At 39.7% G+C, this 22,505-nt stretch overlaps 1 protein-coding gene across 1 annotated transcript in view; it reads left to right on the forward strand.

The window, feature by feature from the left end:
• LOC135978161 (cilia- and flagella-associated protein 47-like) overlaps positions 1-22,505 on the forward strand; it is a 387,250-nt gene that overhangs the window by 160,393 nt on the left and 204,352 nt on the right. Inside the window, exons 11-12 of the mRNA XM_065579202.1 lie at positions 11,640-11,815; positions 14,805-14,912. Coding sequence (XP_065435274.1) covers positions 11,640-11,815; positions 14,805-14,912 — 284 coding nt within the window. The remainder of the gene's footprint in view (positions 1-11,639; positions 11,816-14,804; positions 14,913-22,505) is intronic.

A 22,505-nucleotide genomic window follows, 5' to 3' on the forward strand; every position in this document is an offset into this window, starting at 1 on the left:
TTTATTTTGTTCAGGTATTCCTCAGTTAACCTAGAGTATATGTGGCAGGTGATTTCAGAATTGTCCTGATGAGATTCCAAGTTGGATGGGGGATATCATGAAGCAGGATTTGGTACACAAGCCACCCATAGGCTTCCTATAGGAGATAATACTTAATTCAAAGGACTGACAACAGTTCAAATGACAACAACTCTTCTGAGCTCTCATCATCAGCTAATACCTCAAAGGGTTTAAAATTTTGCATGGGCTCTGCCTCAGCTTTTGGTTCCTGGGAGCACAAAAGAATCAGAGACCATTTGTTTTCCTTCAGGATTTACAGCACATAAGCTAGGATTTTCATAGTAGCCTTGGGGAATTAGGCACCCAGTCCCATTACATTTCAATGTGATTTGGAGATCTAACTTCTGTAGGCTTCTTTGAAAATCCCAACTATAGTAAGTATATATGGAGTTCAACCTGGTTAAGATACCTTGATCATAATAGTATAGTTAATCTTGTCTACTGCCATCACTCAAAGCATTCACAACTCTATATTTATCAAAAAGTGTATGGGAGATGTTGACCAAGTAACCATGGATAGGTTGAGTAGCCTTTGATGGTTGGGTTTTTAACACTGTAGAAGATCAGTCAGGTCCTTAGCCGCTTTGCCACCACAGTGCACTAAACCACCACCCCGACCAACAGATTTAGTGCTACAGTCTACAGACCCACAGCAGCCATGCCCCAGGCCCCTTATTGGCTGGGCAGACAGCATTCTCATTGGGTACCAGGACTATATAAAGACCCCAAAAGGAAGACAAAACTGTCTGAGCAACAGACCATTGCCTTGCCTTGCCGCCTCACCCAACCCTATCCTGCTGCTCCAATGCCTCGCCTGACCCTGCCTTGCCACCTCACCCAACCTAGCCTCCTTAACCCTCTGACCTAGTTCCTTGGTTTGGATCGTCCAGTTACTGACCCCTGCAAGAACTCCAACTATTGCTCCAGCCTGCCTCTTATATTGATTGACATCCCAGGTACCTGACCATCTGTTCACACTTGACTACTGCTCTACCCTGCCCCCTAGCGCACTTTGGCCACTGGACATTACACACTCCTTATTCTGTAGCTACTTTTCTCAAGATTGAGCTTTGAAATATAGGTATCAAAAGCATTATTCTACTAGTTAACCTTTTCCTGTTCCTTAACAGATATCATAAAAAAGCCAAAAATGGCAATGAAATAATTGAGCAGTTATCGGACGATTAGAAATTCAATTTCATTAAAAATTCCCATGTGACATTAAAAAAATTAGTTTTCTGTCTGACATTTAAAAACGTTAGGTGACTATTAAGAAGAGTTGCTAAATCCCATTAACCTTTCAAAGTTATTCACAGCACAACAGACTCCTATATCAAAAACTATGACATGGCATGTCTCCTTGAGGCTAATGCCTGGCCAGACCAACCCATTTCACTGACCCAACCTAGGAAGTGTCATTAAGGGTCCTTCATTGTTTTTTGTTTTCCTTTCAGAATGAAACAAGATTTCTAATTCATACCATGAAATACTATTATTCCTATTACAAATTGTGGCAATGTATATTGAATTGCTAGACAATATGTAATTTGTGTTTGTAAAAGCTACGGTTAAGATAGGAGATTGCCCCTTTCCATTTTACCAGGGAAGGGATGGGGTGTTTGATTAGTCTGGCAGGGGAATGGCCACTCCTTGGGTCCTGGTTGAAGATGAGGTTGTGTGTTCTGGCACCAGGGCTGCCCACTACTTTTCCTCTTCTCCTGCTTGGAACATGCTTGGGGAGTATGTACAGGCAGCGGCTGGAGCTGGGGAGAGCACATTGGAGTCTCTACCTCTGTGTCAACCATTGGCCAATACAGGGAGTGTGAGGGAACTGATAGGTTCCAGCTATTTCCCTCCTCACGTGCATAAGCATTTCTGGGTACACAGCAGCCATTCTTTAATTTATAAGCCAGGTTTCTATAACAGGGTCGCCAGCAGAGGTTGCCCAAGAGATGCACTGAATTGGCTCATTGAGGTAGTCAGACAATGCCCCCCTTTTCTCACCAACACTGCTCACTGCTGGGTGTCTGCTCTGGCTGTAGGCCATTTGTGGCACCATGTGCCATCACGATCCCACCCCAAGAGAATTGTTAGCCTTCAGGAACCACAGCATTGGTTACTTCAGCAAAAACTTGCATAACCTGGAACTGAACTATACCACTAGATATGGAGAATTTGAAGGCTTTCTATAATCATAGCAATTTTAAAGCAGATCAAACATCACTTTAAACTCTTGACATTGTTTTTGAATAACTTTGCTTCATATAATTATATTATTGTTATTCTCTGATTATAGGTGTAAAGCATATAATTATGGATGAATTTTATACTAATGCTTATAATTATATACTCTGTAAATCACAAACATTACTTCATAACTGTGGCATATTATTTTCCCATAAATCCTAAAGTAAATGAGAATGTGAAAGCTGTTCTTGAAAACTGAGTAACTTGAAGTTATGAACCATATCCTAAGCTTGAGTTTTAAAAGTATGCTTTCATAACAATTGGTAGCATAAAAAGTAATGTTCTGTGAAAGAATCATGGCGGCATTCTTCCTGGAAGAAAATAAAATTTGGGAAGGTTATAATTATTAACCACTTTAACTAAAAGCACTTTGACAAATAAATCAGACCAGAACATCTTTACAGATCTCATAAAATGGTAGTTATCAAAAAGGAGGATGAATGACTAGAGTTTGAATGAAATTTGTTGATAAATACATAGAAGCTGAAAAAAAAAACCAAAAATAAAAAAAACCAACAACCCATATTAATCAGTTATGTGGTGCAACACAAAGGGGGCTAATGTAGATCATGAAATGCCAGGGAGACTACAGCTGAATTTGGCAAGAGACTATTAAACAATAATCAGAAGGTGGTTCATATTTTGCTACATGAATGGTCATATTTGTGAAAAAATAGTTATCAGATGTGTGGAGAAAGAGAGCAAATATATTATTATACTAGTTTGTCACTTAATCTGTAGCTGGTATTCCTAGATCTCGGCTTTTAGTAAGTTCAAGGCATCAGAGCAACAGTATTATTGCTAAGCTTCTACATTTGAGTCCAAAGCCAAAAATGTAAATGTGAAGAGAAAGAGAGTAAACATTTTAGAAGGTTTTCTAAAACCTGCTAATTAGTTATATGGAATTTAGAAACATATTTTTCTAAATTAAGTGTAAAAACAACAACTGTTGAAATAACGGGCTAAATTCTCATATCAATTACATTGATGTAAATCCAGAGTAATTCAATTTTAATTAATCGAGTTACTCTGGATATGTCTGTCTGTTTGAGAGCAAATTTGGATGTAGTATACATTATTATTTTTAATGTCATGAGACTGAGGTTAATTTATTTTGTCTTCATAGTCTCACTGTTACTATTTCTTCTCATCTTAATAACTCTGCTGAGCAAGCAGTTTTGGAAATTTGTTATTCAGCAAAATTCTGGATAGAGAGCCAGAAGTTTTACATACTGTCTTACAGAAAGTCACTTGTGTTTCATTTTATTTTGTTTTATTTTATTTTCTATACTTCACCGTAAGTGTAAAATAAATTATTATAGTATATAATTTACCCAGAATATGTACAGTGGTATGCTGTGATAGTTCTGGTTAGGGTTTTGTTGTCGTTGTTGTTGTTGTTTGGGGAGGAGGGGTTACACTGAAGTACTTACCCTTTAAGACTGTAGCACAGGACTTGATCCTGCAAATTGGTGTATTCTGTGGTCCCACCCAGTTATGTATGTAAGCACATTTTCAAAGTCAACGGACTACTCATGTGCTTTGGGCCACAATGTTCAGTAGCTTGCAGGATCAAGTCTCTATAGCACATGTAAATGGAGTAAAATTTAAGTGTGGTGACTCAGTATAATTGTCCAGGCCAAAATGCTTTATTTTGGTTTACTAATTTTCTACAATTACAGCAATATCTTTCAAGGCCAACACTAATGTAATTCTGTAATCTAAACTACATGGGGAATGCAGTGGACTTGTGGTCTCAGACTTTGACATGGAAATTAAGTGCACGTGTATAATGTAAAGAATGTAGTCCGGTTTCGGCACCAAGAGCTCTTACTTTACGTCATACGTTGAGTGGCCAGTATAATGAACTGGGGTGAAAGTAACTTACAGGATTTACCGGTACTGCTGGAGTCCTGAGAGGGGCATGGCCTCATCTGGAAGAGGCGTGGCCTCAACCAGAAGAGGCGGAGCTCTCAAGATTTAAAGGCCCTGGGGCACCGGCTGTGGCTGGGAGCCCCAGGGCCTTTAAATCAACCTGGGGCTCCCAGGCAAATTAAAGGGCCCTTTAAATCCCGGCCCCAGCCCAGCCGCTGGAGCTGCGGGCGGGATTTAAAGGGCTCTGGGCTCCCCACAGCTGTGGGAGCTGTTTTGATTATTATTAATGCTGTTGCTGAGGAGAGGCTCCATCTGCCAAAATACTCTTTGGGGGTGGAGGTCCCACTTCTCAAAACAATATTTCAAGAGAGGACATATCTTTTCCCCAAAGAACGCCATTGCAGAAGGGGCAACTACCCTGCCAAATGGGATGGATACACCCCCATGTCTCCCAAAATGATATTACAGGGCTGTCCAATCCCAAAATACCATTTAACGACATGAGAATAAAATTAAAATACCTTTACACTCCAGTCTCTACCATACGGACTGGAGCAGCTGCTTTCCTTGCACACGCTGCCTATATGGGGGAGAGCGTATGTGGCTTCCTGAAGCAGCGTTTGTTTATTAAGTGTCACCATAATGATTAAAACATACCATCTCAATCTGCATCTGAATTAACAGCATATGAAACAAGATCTAAAACTAGCAAATTACAGATCTGAGTTCAAAACAAGAGTCATTTTGAGGTTTGTAAGATGATTTTAACTAAGGAAGGAAATTATTTTAAAATGTGATTTGAAAGTTTCTTTTAAAAGTATGCAATAACTGAGGCTGAGTAACTCAGCTGACTGAAAATGGGATATGATGTGTTTCTCCACTAGGCTGCCCATTTGAATCAGTGCAAGGACTGTCTCAATGCACTATTACAGTATGAGCACATGGTTGGCACTTAAAGAATCATCATTGTCCAGGACAAGAGTGACCAAAGGGTATTACTGTCTGATGGCTGTTCTGTAGCCTTTCTGAAATTAGTTTGTTGTTTCACTTCAGTTCCTGGTGAGCAGGTGTACATATCATCGCAACTGGAATCCTTGTTGGCAGGCTCCGCAGAGAGGACAAACTGTGAACGGACATAGAAACTGAATTCTTGTCACCCTTAGAGGTGGTTGTGTAACACTCACCTACAGGTGGTACAATTGGTTTTCAATATGAGCAGCAGTTGAGTAAATACCAGTCTTACTATAGGTGTTACAAGCTTAATAAGAGATTTGTGGTGTGTGAATTAGCACTATCCATTTAACCAGGATAGCTGTACCCCTCAAATGTTTGTTGGTAAATTGCAGATTATGAGGGACTATTTCAGAAAATAGGAGGTTTCTTCTTTTAAGCAAAATGATAAAGTATTGAATTATCGAAATAAAATATCTGATTATTAAGCAGCAATATAACTATTTGCAAGTGTCCTTAATCCTAAACAGACAAAGCATTTATGTATTTTATTTTCCACAGGGTTAGTATATGTGGTACATAATTATTATCTTTATTCATGGTATTTTAACAATATACAATCAGTAAATTGTTCTTTCACTAAATTTCATTTAACTGTCTCAGATTGTCAGAAAAAATGGTTGCAGTTCTTAACTATTAATGTTTATAGCACTTCTAAACACATTAACATGAAAGCTCCTTTGTTTTTACTAAATAAATCATGTTTTTATCTAGTGTCCTTCCAAAACAACATTCACTAGTTTTAACCATAGTTTCTATTTTCCAGACAATTTGCTTTGCAATATTCTTTTTCAGAAGTAGTAACCTTAGCATTTTGTTCTCAGCCAGGGTAGGTATGTTGTTTTGCCTTGCACATGTTCTATGATTTATTTAGATGATATTTAAGGAGCAGTTATTTATTTTTTGGGGAAAAGCTTAAGTGGTCAGAGGGTTTATTAACCCAGCCCAATATACAAGAGATGGGAGTAACTCTATAGAGAGGAAGGATCTTGGGCATGGGCATGAGCGAGACAGAAATAGGATCCCTAGGAGCAGTCAAGCCTGAAGAGAAGATTTGAGCTGACCCCTGATATTAGTAATGTCTGTGTTTGTAAAACCACAGGAAGGGGGTGAGTTTGGATTCTGCACAGTGAGGGGACTGTTTGAAAATGAGTTGGGAAAAGGACATGCTTACAAAGCACAAAATAAGATTAGAGCTGTAGAATCTCTGTTGGTTCCCCCAGGTTTCTCCATCCAAATCTCTGTTTCTTACCTGGCTCCAGAGCCCTATTTATACCCTAGAATTTTGACACTGAAATAGTCATTGCATCTCTGTAACATGCAGTGAGTATGTCCACACAATTACTGCTAACTACTACTACCACCAACAATGCATATGCATTCATACCACAGTTGGGATTGCTGTTGCTTGGAGCAAGTGTCATTCACCACTGTGTTACTGTCATTGTTGACAGAAAGTAGACAGATAGTCCCTGCTGCACAGGTGCATTTAGGCTTACCAGAGCAACCCTGCAATGCTTTTGCACACTCTTCAATGGCAGTTTTGCAAGATTGGAGCATTCATCCTGGCATTTGACAAGCTAGCTGCATGCAGGTCAGAGAAGAGCCAAAGCACTACTCAGCTGGTCTCATCTCTTTCTAGACCCCAAACCTGCCCATCCATGGGAACAACCAACCCACAGTTCCTAACTTATCTCAGCCCTGATTGATTCCCCGAAATGCAGAGGAATTCAATGGGGGAAAACCATTTTTTTAATGTTCTACTCAAACTTTCAACTTAAGAAAGAAAAAAAATTCCCTCTGAGATTCACCTGTAAAACACGAAGACCAAAGCATAGATTCATTAATAGACACATGGACTGCCGAACAAACCTAAATTTCCTGGGGGGTTGCCATGGCAGTTTATGCACTCCTTCCACAGCTTCTCCCATACTCCTGAGACCTGAAAAAGAGAACACAAAAGGAGATCAGTAGCTAACAGGCAATCCTTCCCAAGTTCTCATCAGTAAATCCACATCTTCTTCTGGTGCTGCAGCATCCATTTTTCTCTCTTCTACACACCATTGATGCATCAACCCCAAACAGGGAGAGGGAAGATGGGAGACAGCAGAACTAGCTGGGCTGCATGGAGAGACCCAGGGAAATATCCTGCCTCTGGGTCTGCACCCCCAGATTGCTCCTATCTCTAATCAGAGATCTTTCAGAATGAAAGGCATTGATAATAGTTTTAGTATTAATTTATTATTTATTACTTCTGAATCTGTGAATTGCATGGATGTTCTTGACAAAATTATTTTAGAAAAGTTTTTTTTTGGCAGATGAACACACAAGACAAGTTTGTTAAGCTTGTTTCTGTGAATCTCTAGTATACTATGGCTGAAACCTAAAGCTGATAATGCAATTTGTTTTTCTGTATATGAAACTTGAAGTGAGAAGCAAAACTCAAAAGCAGTCAGCTTTGGCTGGGACAACAGCTATCAGGAAAATATTTTTTTAAATCTTATCTAAACTTTTCAACGTTCTTGGGCTTGTAGAAATAGGCTGAAAAAATTTAAGAGGTGAATCTGTTTCTTGACATTTCTCACTTTTCTTGCTTCCACTTAGGCTACAAAGATCTCAGGAACTGCTTTTGCATTTTATACTTCCTGAATCCTAGAACTGCATCAGTGGGCAAAAATGGAAAATTTTGAATTCTGAAATTCACAAAACATTTGAGTTTAGTTGATTCCAGAATTTGGAAGAGGAAGTTCTTTATCCAAACCTCTTTGCCCATCCCTAATATTAAAGTCAAATGAATACAGTTGTCTTGAGGTATAATTTGTGGTGAGTTATGAATTAAAAAATCCCACAATTTTAGTTTTAGTCCAAGATGATTTCTGACTGTATATACGTATGAATGCCAGTAATAACAACGGTATAGTGGTTTTTCTAACCTGTGATAGTTGCAAAGAGGCGTGCTAGCATAATGATTTTAAGTTTTATTTATGGAGCTACAGAGTTGTGGAATCTGAGTTAGCTACAAGATCACACTCAGCCAAATTAATTAATGTTTAAGCTCCACTGTTTTGAGTACCTCAGTGCTGGGTGGTGTACCACCTGAGATTAATATCCATGTAAGTATTTCATCAATATGTTCATAAAAACACAGCTAAAATTGAATTTTATTAGAATTGGAAGATCATTTTCAAAGGTAAAGGAACATTTTCAGTTCACCCATAGCTACCCGGAAGAGAAGTAGGAGTTTTATAACACAGTAAAAACAAGAGGCCTTTGCATGTATGGGAGGAGCCGCTAAGTATGCACATTGTCATTTGATTTTTGGCTAAGTGGTCGCCTAAAGCTAACTTGTCTTGGGAGTAGTCACAATGGGCAAAGTGACAGCCATTCCCTTTCTCATTGATTCATATTAATAGATTCCAAGGCCAGAAGGGACCATTGTGATCATGTAGCCTGACCTCCTGTGTAAGAAAGGCCATAGAACTTTCCCAAAATAATTCCCAGAGCATATCTTTTAGAAAAAATATCCAATCTTGATTTAAAAATTGTCAGTGAGGAAGAATCCAACATGTCTATTGGTAAATTGTTCCAATGGCTAATTAACTTTGCTGTTAAAAATGTACACCTTATTGCCGGTATGAGTTAGTCTAGCTTCAACTTCCAGCCTTTGGATTGTGTTATGCCTTTCTCTGCTAGATTGAAGAGCCCATTATTAAATATTTGTTCCCCATGTAGATACTTATAGACTGCAATTGAGTTGCCCCTTACCCTTCTCTTTGCCAAGCTGACTAGATTTAGCTCTTTGAGTCTATCACTATAAGGCATGTTTCCCAATTCTCTAGTCATTCTTGTGGCTGTTCTCTGAACCTTCTCCAATATATCAACATCATTCTTGAATTGTGGACACTAGAACTGGACACAGTATTCCAGCAGCAGTCACATGAATGCCAAATACAAAGATAAATTCACCTCTCTACTCCTTCTCAAGATTCCCCTGTTTATGCATTCCAGGATTGTATTAGCCTTTTTGGCTCACAGCGTCACACTGGGAGCTCACGTTCAGCTGATTATCCACCATGACCCCCAAATCATTTTAGAGTCACTGCTTTCCAAGATAGAGCCCCCCATTCTGAAGTATGGACTACAGTCTTTGTTCCTAGATATACACATTTATATTTAAATATATTAAGAAGTATATTGTTTGCTTGAGCCCAGTTTCCCAAGTGATCTAGATCGCTCTGAATCTGTGACCTGTCCTCTTCATTATTTACCATGCCTCCAATTTTTTCATCATCTGGAAACTGATTTTATGTTTCCTTCTAGGTCACTGATAAAAATATTCCCTCAAAACATAAAAAACAAATTGAACAACCACCTGTAAGTCTAACTAAAGTATTATAAATCTGGCTGGAAATTGCTGCTGCTTTAGCTCTTTTGTTTCTCCTCTGGTGGGTATTGTCCTGGGCCTACCTGTTTCAATGTGTAGATGGAAATCTTGTAGTTCTTCATGCATGACTTTTGCACCTAGCCCTTTATGTGAAGAATCACTCTAGAAATTTATAATATACCTACATACTAAAGATGCCAGTGGAACTACTCTCAAGACCATCCCTGTAATAACAAACCTGTGAGTGTGAGAGTCATCCATGCACACAATGGAGGGGGAGGTGTTTAGTACGGGACAGGTTTCTGTTGTAAGTTTCTAAGGAAATACTATAAATTATTTTGAATAAAATTATTTAAATTTTTTTGACAGTTTCTTTTTAGACAGGCATTCAAGTATTTCCCTTTTGCTATAAAGCTATTTCTTAAACGCAAACATACACGTGCCTTTATAGTGCTTTGTTTTGAAGCCCTTAGCAATAAAATAGCAAATACATTTAGAAATTTGTTTTAACCACTAAAAACTATTAATCTGAGCTTTAAAGTATTTTATTGCAAATTTAAATTGCATCTTCCTGATGCAAGGCACTTGAATGATTTGAACTGTTGGTGTAATTCTACCATCTGTTGAATGTTAAATTCATTTTATGTGTGTTCAACTCCAGCAGCCATTTTTTGTAAATGTAAAGGAATGTATTAAATTATAGGCAAGTGCAATGTAGGGATAAGCAGCTGAGAGTGGGATGTAAAATATTTCATGCTAAAATTTTACTATCTTTTCATTTTCTCAGATATTTTGTTCTGTTTTTGTCTTATTTCATATTAAGGTAGGATTCCAATTTTTGTACTTCAAGCTGTGGGCCAGATTCTGTTCTGAGAGTCACATTGTCTTATGTACAAAAAAGAGAATGTGCTGCACATTGACAGCCTTTGGTTGGAGAACGACAGAAAATGGGAACATGTTTTTTATGAGCAAGTGCAGTACTAGAAAAAGGGACATGGTTTGGAGAAAGTGTGTGTGATACATGTAAAAACCAGCAAAGAGTGGACCTCTTTGAATAAAATACTCCATCCCTACCCAGATGAAATATTTCATCTTTGATGTGGAATAAAGCTTGTGTATAAAGTACATAGGGCCAAACTTACTATATGCTCATTTGTGGCTTAGCCATGACCCCTGAAATAAGATGAAGTGCATTGTTGCAGAGCTCCAAAAGCAGCCCAAGAGGGAAACATAATAGTTCTGTGGAATCTGCTTCCTCTCCTGGACTTCTAGTCATGTTGTAGGTATCCAATACAGGGGTGTAAATGTAGTTCTATCCAGGCCACAGTTTGTCTCCATCTTGGTTTTGGTATCATTCTATATTATTTAGTTTTGGTAGTTCCCATGATATGCTATGTGCTTTCTGGACATTTGAGAAAGGATACTCTTTGCCCGAAGAGTTCACAGTTGAAAGATAGACAAGAAAATAGGGGTTAAAGAAGAGAGATAGCAAAGTGGGGTTGGACTTTTAGTTTTTTACCATGTAAAGCATTATGATGGGACTTAAAAATGAAGAGGGAGGAGCCTTGCAGAAACCTTGCAAGTGACCTTGAGAGGTCACTTGGGGCTGCACTGGCTCTCTCTGCAATGATAGGGTGCTGGCTAGCTTTATAATGTAAGACGGGCCTTGGTAGACTACATGGCATATTGGCGGGGAGGGTTGGCTGGAGAGTTTGATAACCCCTGATTACTAGATGGAACTAGGGTGACCAGACAGCAAATGTGAAAAATCGGGATTGGGGTGGGGGGTAATAGGAGCTTATATAAGAAAAAGACCCAAAAATCGAGACTGTCCCTTTAAAATCAGGACATCTGGTCACCCTAGATGGAACAAGAAGTGACTTATGATTGGGCGATTGGCTACTGCTGCCTCTTGGTACATTTACACTATGTTAATTTATCAAATTAAGTATGGCCTATGTGCCATTCAGTTCAATTAATGTAGAAGCATCTTCCTTACATCATCTTTAACAAACTTCTTTGACAGTGAAAGTCCTATAATTCATTCATTTTGTGTTTCTAGGATACCATTGGCATTGAAATTCCCATCACTAATCCTACACCTGAAACTCTACAGTTAGATATAGTGTTAATGGGTGCTGCACTTAGTGGAGAAACAATTCTTGTTCTTCAGCCAAAAGAAACTCTGTCCTATGAAGTAAAATATTCCCCAGCTAGTACTGGCACTTCAGAAGGAAGGTAAGATGCAGAATGTTAACATGTATGTGTGCTTTATAATATTCAGTAAAAATATTGTCACTAGACCCTACAATAATTCCTTGACCCTAGAATGTTACTTAGAAATATTTTGTGTTCTCTGTATTACTTTTTTAACATTAGATATATTCTACACAAACCTGCCAGTTTCTTTGAATAATTCTGATGGCTGATAGGCAGATGGCAATTCTTTGATGGATATCACTTGAGTTGTGTGTACATTTTCTTATGATATTACTTTAATATCAGAAAATCTATCTCAAAATATGGACTTCAAATGAATTGTTAATTTTGTCACTTGCCATAAAAGGAGTGACCTGGAGTCATCTTTCTGCAGAAAGGGAACTAAACTAAAATTACTTCACTAAACACAGGTGAAGAACCCTTTATCAGTCTTCATGAAAATCTATTTAGCTTGAGAAATCTCCATTAATTAGAAATGATCTTCTTAATGAATATGGAGAAGATTTAAATTAAAGATGTTTCACCACATTGGAAACTCAGAAGAGTCTGTACAGTATGATAATTGCCAGTGATAAGACTGATGACCTTTTGGTCTTGGCTGCCACTGATCATAGTTGTCAGCTGAACTAGTAAAGGCAGGCTGCTGAACACTGCGGAATTGTAAGAGTTTTTCTCAGGGCATTGTTAATTAAGCATTAGTTGGCTGAAGTTCACCAAAATAAGCAGTCCCAAAAGCAATTGTTCAATCTGTTCTTATTGATTTTCCCAAGAACAGAATACTGCCAGGTATTATTGCACTACAGCTTTCAGAGGCTATAGTTTTATAGAAATGACCACTGTTAACATTCTAGTAAAAATTTCAGAGACAAGATACAGAACTGATAATTTCTGAAAGCTGAGAATAAAAATATACTTTATTTTGCTGTGTCAGAATATTCTGGTGGAGTATTTTTCCAAATTCATAATTTTCAGATAACAAGATAAGATGCGTGCTTTTAACTTGACAGATCTATGGGGCAGTTCTTGGTTTCAGCTGATCTGCAGCATGCAGGCCAAGGGGGCATGTGCAAAGGTGGTGTAACTTTTGCACTCCCCTGATCCTGTTGTAGCTCTGTGCAAAGCTGGTCTCCCTGTGTCATGCTAGAGCAGGGGTCAGCAACGTTCGGCACGCTGCTCGCCAGGGTAAGCACCCTAGCAGGCCGGGCCAGTTTATTTACCTGCTGACGTGGCAGGTTCGGCCGATCACGGCCCCCACTCGCCGCGGTTCGCCGTCCGGGGCCAATGGGGGTGGTGGGAAGCCGCGGCCAGCACATCCCTTGGCCCGTGCTGCTTCCCGCCGCCCCCATTGGCCCGGGACAGTGAACCGCGGCGAGTGGGGGCCGCGATCGGCCGAACCTGCTGCGTCAGCAGGTAAATAAACTGGCCCGGCCCGCTAGGGTGCTTACCCTGGCGAGCCGCGTGCTGAACGTTGCCGACCCCTGTGCTAGAGCAACCTGAGGTCTGCCCTAAATTAAATCACTGACAAACAGCTCTGAGGGTCTGAAAATGCAGTCAGAAATTGGCATGGCAAGTGCAGCCAGGCTACTGCCTCTTTACCATGTTTATGCCAGCAACTGGGGGGTGGAGGGATAGCTCAGTGGTTTGCTAAATCCAGGGTTGTGAGTTCAATCCTCAAGGAGGCCACTTAGGGATTTGGGGTAAAATCAGTACTTGGTCCTGCTAGTGAAGGCAGGGGGCTGGACTTGATGACCTTTCAGGGTCCCTTCCAGTTCTATGAGATATATATCAGGGGTCGGCAACGTTTGGTAAGCACCCTGGCGGGCCGGGCCAGTTTTATTTACCTGCTGATGGGGGCGGCGGGAAGCGGCGCGGGCGAGCGATATGCTGGCCACGGCTTCCCGCCACCCCCATTGGCCTGGGACGGCAAACCGCGGCCAGTGGGGGCCGCGATCGGCCGAACCTGCCGCGTCAGCAGGTAAATAAAACTGGCCCAGCCCGCCAGGGTGCTTACCCTGGCGAGCCACGTGCCAAACGTTGCCGACCCCTGATATATATATAAATCCCTTATGGTGGCTCTGCTATCATCTTTACACTTGAGTAATCTTCCCCACCCAGTTAATGCTGACTTCAAAGCCAGTTTATGCTAGGGGTGCAGTGTAAAGTGGCCACAGTGAACAGTCTGCCTCATAGTTCCTATAAAGGCATAAATCAGAACTCATGTCTCTTTGTTTTAAACAGGAGCTGATCCTTCATGCAGCTCAGGTTTGCACGTTGTATTTTTAGCTATGTTGGAATAGTTTAATGTGTTTACTCTAATTTTATTTCACTTATTTCTGTGATTCTCCTGGCCACAGAATGAGAAATAGAAAAACAAATCTGTAATAAGAATGGAATGTGTTAAAATGCCTGCCACAAAAATACACTACTCTAAGTATCTCACATAGCAACAAATAACTTTCAATCCTGACAAGATTTGATTGTAGAATAATGAATACGCCATTGAAACATATCCATTTGTCATGTTCTTATAGATGCTTCAGTTTTGATCTTAGTTTTTAAAAGTATTTTCCTTTTAAAATGAACTAATGATGTCTCCCTATTTTATTTTTTAGATGATATAGCAGGTCTCCAAACATCTAGTAGCAAACTGCTGTGACATTTGAATTAAATTAAAATTTTCTCCTATAAGTTCAAGTTGGAAATGTATTCTAGTTTTTCTGCTTTTAATATAAAAACTGCCATTATTCAACTGAAAAGTTAAGAAAGATGAAGCCTGTTGATTGCCCATGGATCTCCGTAAAGATCACTGTTCATTTGTGATGGGTATATCCAGATGCTACCGTATCTATGGAGCTGTATAGGACTCTTAGTGGAAAATTCTACTAGTTATCAAAGGGGTCACTTTGTTGAACTCATTTTTTCTAAAATTCTAATTTGTGCTTTTATCAATCTGGACATTATACAAAAACACATCTGAGACGGAACTTGTTTATCTCTCTGTCTTCAGTATTATATTCCTGTCGGAGATGGTTGGGGAGTTTTGGTATGCACTGAAGCTGACTTCAGAGAAACCATTGCCAACTACATTACCTGAAATAGAATGTGAGCTTGGAAAGTAAGTACAGCATCATACTTCAATTTAATTTGTTCCTTGGTATCAATACCTAATATAAAACATACAAACAGGTACGCATTCTGGAATTATAGCAGATTACCTCTAGATCTGGTTATACAAATGTACATGTACCATATTATTATTATTTGTGTTACCATAGCACCTAGCTGCCCTAGTAATAAGAGTCAAACTTGTACAGTCAGGATCTTCACAGATTGTGTCTTTAATATATTATGATACATATTGAATTCTGCTTGTGGAAGGGTAATCTAATTGGAATTAAACTAATTAGAGGTCTCTATAAATTTCTCTTAAACAGCTGCAGAATTTAGTAGCAAGTTATCCATATGGTAGCCTTTTTCTTACTTAAATTGAATTTAGTAATTTTGAATTAAACTACCTTGTGTTCAGCTCCTGTTGCTACAATTTCAAGCTCAAGAGAGTGAATATCACCTCTGGTGCTTTTCTCAATTTTGCAGACTCCAGGAACACACAAAGGCCCAGGATAGTGACCGCAGACACAACCACAAATACAAAGTCTTATCTGTACTATAAGTTTTATTGAAACAACAAGTAAAGTTAAAATTACCTATGCATGTATAAATCCTACAAAAACTCATGCAATGCCTAAGACTAGTGATACTCACATCCTCAAATATATTTTAGGGTCTGATGGATATCTCAACAGATGATCATCGATAGAGGGATGGTTCCTGCTCGGGTTTCACTTGGGGTCTTCCCACTTTTGCCCAACCAGGGTACTACTTTTACATTGTTATTCTGATCATGCTGCACACCTTATTCATATGCATGAGTGTTTGAACTCTCTTTTCCTTATGTGTACTTCCACATCCCATAAATATTGTCCTTTTTTCATAGCTTGTTCCTTAGTTCCCTTTATCCTCATTAGCATCTACTCACAACATGCATCCATGGTAACCTGCAGTCAAAGCAGGACATTCCATGATCTTACAGTTAGGTGTCTTGTGTCTTGGAAAGTACTTTGTGGTATGTTGCAGTCTTTTTTTTCGTAACATCACCCATAACATCATCTTTTACAGTAACCTTGCAACCTTACTGTCACAGGGTTATTAATAAGTCACCCTCTCATGTCAAGCATTCTAAAACTACAGCCTAGTATGGTTACATTGAAATCTTCGAGCGCTCAGCCTGTAGGCCTTGCATTACAGCCATGCTTTACTTATATACCTAATACACACACATCACTTCTAAACACTTGTCAATCTTGTACTCCTATAATCCTACAATTTAAATCTATTTAGCATACATTGATTATATATGATATAGCATATGAGTTGACCATAACACTGAATAATGCAATGATAAGTGGATAATAAAATGAAGTAATTGGCTACAATACTATAGAATTCTAAAGTTGTCTTAAACGCTCTATGAAAAAGTACTATTCGCTATTAAGTTGTATAGGACTTTCCTTTCCTAATCATCGACCTTCCCAAGTGGCCCATTTTATAAATTGTGAACACTGCTTATCTTCTTCTCACCTCCAGAGATGTGAAGTACTGAGGCTTCTTTCCTGCAGACCTTACAGGTGTGCATGAACTCTGCTACTGTTTGGGAGGTGCATCTCCGGAGGCTGTATGTAGTAGTGATCCTCTTGTCTTGTTCCTCCTATAAAATTTCACCTTACATTCCCACAACGTAATTTGACTCTCTAAACATACTTGCAGCTTTTAGGGTCAGGTTTTAAAAAGCTTTCAGCACCCACAACTGGGGCCAAATTTTCAAAATTGCTCAGCATCTAGAAGCTCTCTTCAACAATGGGAGCTGCTGGATGTTGTACACTTTCGAAAACCTGGACTCACGTGTTGGTGATTTATGTGTTATCTTTAGCTATGTCAACTGTATGATCAGTGGGGCTGGCATTCTTTGTCAGTGGGGGAGCTGAAAGCCCCTGTTCCCCAATTACCTCATGCCCCCTCCTTACACCTGTATATGCTTCTGGCAGCACCAACACCGGCCAACTTCTCACAGTGAAATCTGGGGGTTCTGCAGCATCCCCGCACCCCTAGTTCCCACACCTGTGTATATGATTAGTGATGTGTGTGTTGAAAGAGTTTGATAACTTAAGGGTCCAAGGTTTATAATAATAACTTAAGGGAAAAGTGACATTTTGTCTGTCTACATCAGGGGTCGGCAACGTTCGGCACGCGGCTCGCCAGGGTAAGCACCCTAGCGGGCCGGGCCAGTTTATTTACCTGCTGACACAGCAGGTTCGGCTGATTGCGGCCCCCACTCGCCGCGGTTCGCCGTCCCGGGCCAATGGGGGTGGTGGGAAGTGGCGTGGGCCAAGGGATGTGCTGGCCGCGGCTTCCCGCCGCCCCCATTGGCCCGGGATGGTGAACCGCGGCCAGAGGGGGCCGCGATCGGCTGAACCTGCCGCGTCAGCAGGTAAATAAACTGGCCCGGCCCGCTAGGGTGCTTACCCTGGCGAGCCGCGTACCGAACGTTGCCGACCCCTGGTCTACATTATTGGCAAATGGATAGATGAACTGAAAGGAAATATATGTGTAAAATACCATAGCTGCTCCTTTCCATATCTTTTAATACATAAATGTTTTTAATGTTTTTGCATAATGTTTAAAACAGTAGCTTTAAAAACCTTTCAGTTAACAAACTGTGTACGAGTTGCAGCAGGAGGGATTAATATGACTGAGAATAGCCTTTGCAGTTATTCTTTGATAGGATAAAATTGCAAAGTCTGTGCATCCTCAGGTTTCAGATCTAACGCTTACCACCAGTTGTGATCAAATATAAAGCTTCTCTCTTGGTACAGACTTGCACAATTAGGTATATGATAAGGAGTTTATGCTCTTTCACATGAAGCATCTGGCACTGACAACTGTTTCACACAAGTCTACATGGACAATTGGTCTGCTCCACTATGGCAATTCCTACTTTAGTATGCATGCATAATGAAAGTATGCATTGGAGAGGATTAGCGCTGTTAAGTACAACACATGCCTGTCAGAAATATTATTTAAAATTCATTGACTTTCAAGATTCTACTTTCAAATTACATTTTGTGTTACTTTACAAGCAAGCATATGTGATTCTAGTCCCTTCACACTGATAGATGAACACACCTGCATAGGACACCCATGAAGCATAGGAGAACAACATAAGAGGAATGGTGAAGGAGCCGATTTTTTAAATAAAGTAAAGGGAAACAATAAGCAGTAGTAGACATTATATGTGATATAAACTCTAACAAAATGGATTAAAATAGCTTGCAGTACACTTCTCAACCCTCTTTCCTTGCTTTAATCTTTTTCTCTTTTTCATATTCCTGGCTTCATGCTGCCCCCTACTTTCGGTCCAGCAAAGGCCCTCCTCAGTGCTCTCCTCAAATTTACTTCTTCCAGAAATCCTGTCCTATTTTTTCTCTTCATGAATAATCTATCCATACTCTCCACTTCCTGAACTGCTATCCCATGTTTTGTCCCATACCTGCATGGGAATAGCTACTTTAAACATAATAGAATTCCTTATATTAGTAAGGAGTCAGATGAATAGCTTAAATACTTAGCTGAATCAAGGCCTTTAAATTAGGTAGCATGTCTGTTTGTAAAGTTCCATGTAAGGTTAATAATAATAATAGAACATATTTATTTTTTTGTGGATCTGTGTGACAAGGTTGGGACTCACCACCTGGCGCCTCCTGCTGGTTGTCTCTGGGAATTAGCTCAGTCCAGTGGAGCGCCCTCTCCTGGTGTTGTCCTGTCCATTGTCTCACCCTCGGTTGGCGTCTGAGCCTGCGTCGTTCACCAGCTCGCGGCGTCCTTTTCGAGCCACTCCCTTCCGGCAGTGCCCTTAGTCCATCCTCGCCCCCTTCCGGGGGTGTGTGTGTCAATTAGCTGTCTCTCTGCGCCCCAGCCAATGTGGGCAACCGCACCTCCAAAGTCACACCCCTCTTGGCAGGGGGTTGGTGCAACCCAAGACAACTACTCCCGTTGACCAGGTGTAAGGCAAGGGGGAAGGGGGGGACCCAGGCCCGCCCACTACTCTGGGTCCCAACCCAGGGACCCTCTAGTGGCAGCCATCCTGCCCTCCTTCTCTCTCCCTCCATCTGTCCACGTCCCTAGACCATTTCCCTTTCGGCCCCTCGCACCAGCTAGGCCCTTCCCCTCAGGGCCTGCAGCCTGGAAGACACCGGGCTGGAGTTCCCTTCTGCTCCCCCAGACCTGCCCAGCACTGCGCTGTCCCAAGTGCTAGTCTCCCAGCTCTGGAGACAGACTTTCCCCTATCGAAGGCCTCGGACAGACTGAGTGCCCCCTTCCTGAGCAGCCTTTTTATAGGGCTGAGCCTGGTCCTGATTGGCTGTCTCCAATCTGGGCCCCGATTGGCTCCCAATAAGCCCTTCTCTCATTGTCTGGCTGTCTGCGCAGGCGCACTGGCCTACTGCAGCCTAAATTCTCAGGGAGTGGGGCAGCTGCCCCACTACAATCTGCATAGGATAAATGATCTTTAACAAAAACAGTAATTACATTTTTTAAAAAGTGTTTAAAATTATTTGTCATTGCCACTTTTTGGAGAAAGTGTTAGACCATATCCTCACAGTTTGGGTGACATTTTGTACAACCTTGTATTAATCTTTGATGTAATTTAGGGCCTTACCTACAAAGTGAGCAACTTGAACATGATTTACAAATGCAGTTAATACAGTTTAATATGCCTAACATTCCCTTTAAGGGAATATTAGTGTTTTAACATGATATTCTTAAAAGTAGGAAAAACTCTGTGACAGAGGAGCAGAACATAGAGATGCTTTAAAAGGAAATAAATAAAGAAGGACATTCAAATAAACTCTAAACATTTCTAACAATTACTGTTCACAAATGGTACATTAAAATTAGGGCTGTCAATTACAGTTAACTCAAGCAATTAATGCAAAGCAAATTAACTAGATTAAAAAGTGATTAATTGCAGATTTAATCACCCTGTTAAACAGTAATAGAATACCAATTTAAATTTATTATAAATGTTTTGGGATGTTTTTCTACATTTTCAAATATATTGATTTCAGTTACAACACAGAATACAAAGTGTACAGTGCCCACTTTATATTATTATTTTTTATTACAAATATTTGCACTATAAAAAGATAAACAAAAGAAATAGTGTTTTTCAATTTACCTCATACAAGTACTGTAGTGCAGCGGTTCTCAAACTGTGGGTTGTGACCCCAAAATGGGTCGTGACTCCATTTTAATGGGGTCACCAAGACTGGCATTAGACTTGCTGGGGCCCAGGGTCCAAGCCCAAGCCCCACCACCTGGATGGCAGGGCTCAGGCTTCGGCTTCATCCCTGGGCAGTGGGACTCAGGTTACAGGCCCCTTGTCTGGGGCTGAACCCTCGAGCTTTGGCCCCCCTGCCTGGTGCGTCAAGGCTTGGACTTCAGCATTTGGCCCCCGCCAACCCTTACACAGGGCAGCGGGGCTTGGATGGGCTCTCTCCTTCTGCGGTCATGTAGTAATTTTTGCTGTCAGAAGGGGATCACGTCGCAATGAAGTTTGAGAACTCCTGCTGTAGTGCAATCTCTTTAGAGAAAGAGCAACTTAAAAATGTGGAATTTTTTTTCTCATAACTGCACTCTAAAACAAAACACTGTAAAATTTTAGAGTGTACAAGTCCATTCAGTCCTACTTCTTGTTCAGCCAATTGCTAAGACAAACAAGTTTGTTTACATTAACAGGAGATAATGCCGCCCACTTCTTATTTACAATGTCACCTGAAAGTGAGAACAGGTATTTGCATAGCACTGTTGTAGGTATTTACGTGCCAGATATGCTAAGCGTTCGTATGCCCCTTCATGCTTCAACTTGTAGATTTTTATCTTTTTTACAGTGCAAATATTTGTAATAAAAATAATAATATAAAGTGAGCACTGTACACTTCGTCTTCTGTGCTATAATTGAAATCAAGCTATTTGAAAATGTAGAAAAACAACCAAAATATTTATAATAAATTTAAATAGGTATTCTGTTCTTATTTAACAGTATGAATAAAACCGCGATTAATCACCACTATATTTTTAAGTCCCCCGATTAATTTCGATTACTTTTTTTAATCATTTGACAGCCCTAATTAAAAAGCATCATTTTTCTCATTGATCTACTAGGAAGGAATTCTTTTTAGGCAGGAAAAAAGATACTATAATAATATTTTTAAAGCTCCAGGATGCATAATAAATATTTTATAATGGCTATAGAGAAAAATTAGATAAATTAAAAATAGATCAAAAGCTAAAGCAATTAACTCTTGTTAAAATTTAAGTATCTCAATTAGTTAAATGGACATGATCATTTTTATTTTAAATAGCAATTATAAAATGCCTTTTTACATTGAGCCCCTTTACAAGTGCAAACGCACACATCTTGAAGCTGTTTATAAAACTGTCATAGCACCTGTGCAAGTTACAGCCATTAATGTGAAAGAATATTCCAGACACCCTTAATTCAATTAGCTATTGTATTTATTGTTTAAATGTAAATGAAAATCATGCATATTTTGTGTTGCCACTGAAATTTGAGGTAGATTTATTTATAAAATAAAATACATTCTAATAAACGTTATTGAAATATTTCAAATAGCAGTTGCCCATATATTTTAAACTACACACTATGAAGTTGTAAATGAAGCTGATCATTATGTATTGATGTACCATTCTATTTTAAATACACACCTGCTTTGTAATATTTGCAATGGGTATTTTGGTACACTGTACTGTTTGTCTGTCCCCCAAATAGTTTCTTTGTTACAAAAAGTAGAGATCAGTGTTACATCCCTTTTGAAATTGTGGAGACAGTTTGGAAAATAACACTTTTTCTTTCATAAAACTGTTGGTTTTTTTTAATTGGCTTCTTTGGAATGTTTTGGATTGTCTCATAAAATGTTGTTCCCCTCATCAGTCTGTTCCTTATCTAATCTATCTGTCTATCTATCTGTCTGTGTGTGTGTATATGTGTATATATATCCATTTTCATTTTGAGGAAATCAAAGAGTTTGTGTCTTCTGTCTCATGGTAACACTACTCTATTGAAAAGCAGTAGTCTGAGGGAATATCTAAGTCTCCCATTTATTCTTGATTATCCCTGAGACTGAGAAATCCCCTAGTAGAGTTCTTGGTAAGTGTTAGGCATGAGAGAACTGCTTTTCAGCTGTTGGGGGTTTAGGTCCTAACAATGTAACCTCCTGTACCCAGGTGGAGTGCTAGACCTGTATGGAGCCCCACTGAAATCAACACGTTATTAACATACAAGGGGGTGGCGTCTACAACACTGAGGAAGTTGCAGGATTGGGACAATCATAAAATTTGATTCAAATGCCTTTCCATTTATGAGCTATTGCTTTTTACAAAAAAAATCTTGTAGTTTGGATGTGATTAACTTGCTCTACCAAGGGAAAAATATATGGAGCAATCAGGCAGTTGACCTGTCATAGCTTTGGATAGATGGGTATCTTTGTATTTGAGGACCTGAATGAATGCAAAACCAAAGTGTGCATCAAATTTTTCAAACTTTTCCTTAATTACCACTTCCACTGATCCACCT

This window comes from Chrysemys picta, chromosome 1, assembly GCF_011386835.1.
Source record: "Chrysemys picta bellii isolate R12L10 chromosome 1, ASM1138683v2, whole genome shotgun sequence".
Classification (NCBI taxonomy): domain Eukaryota; kingdom Metazoa; phylum Chordata; order Testudines; family Emydidae; genus Chrysemys; species Chrysemys picta.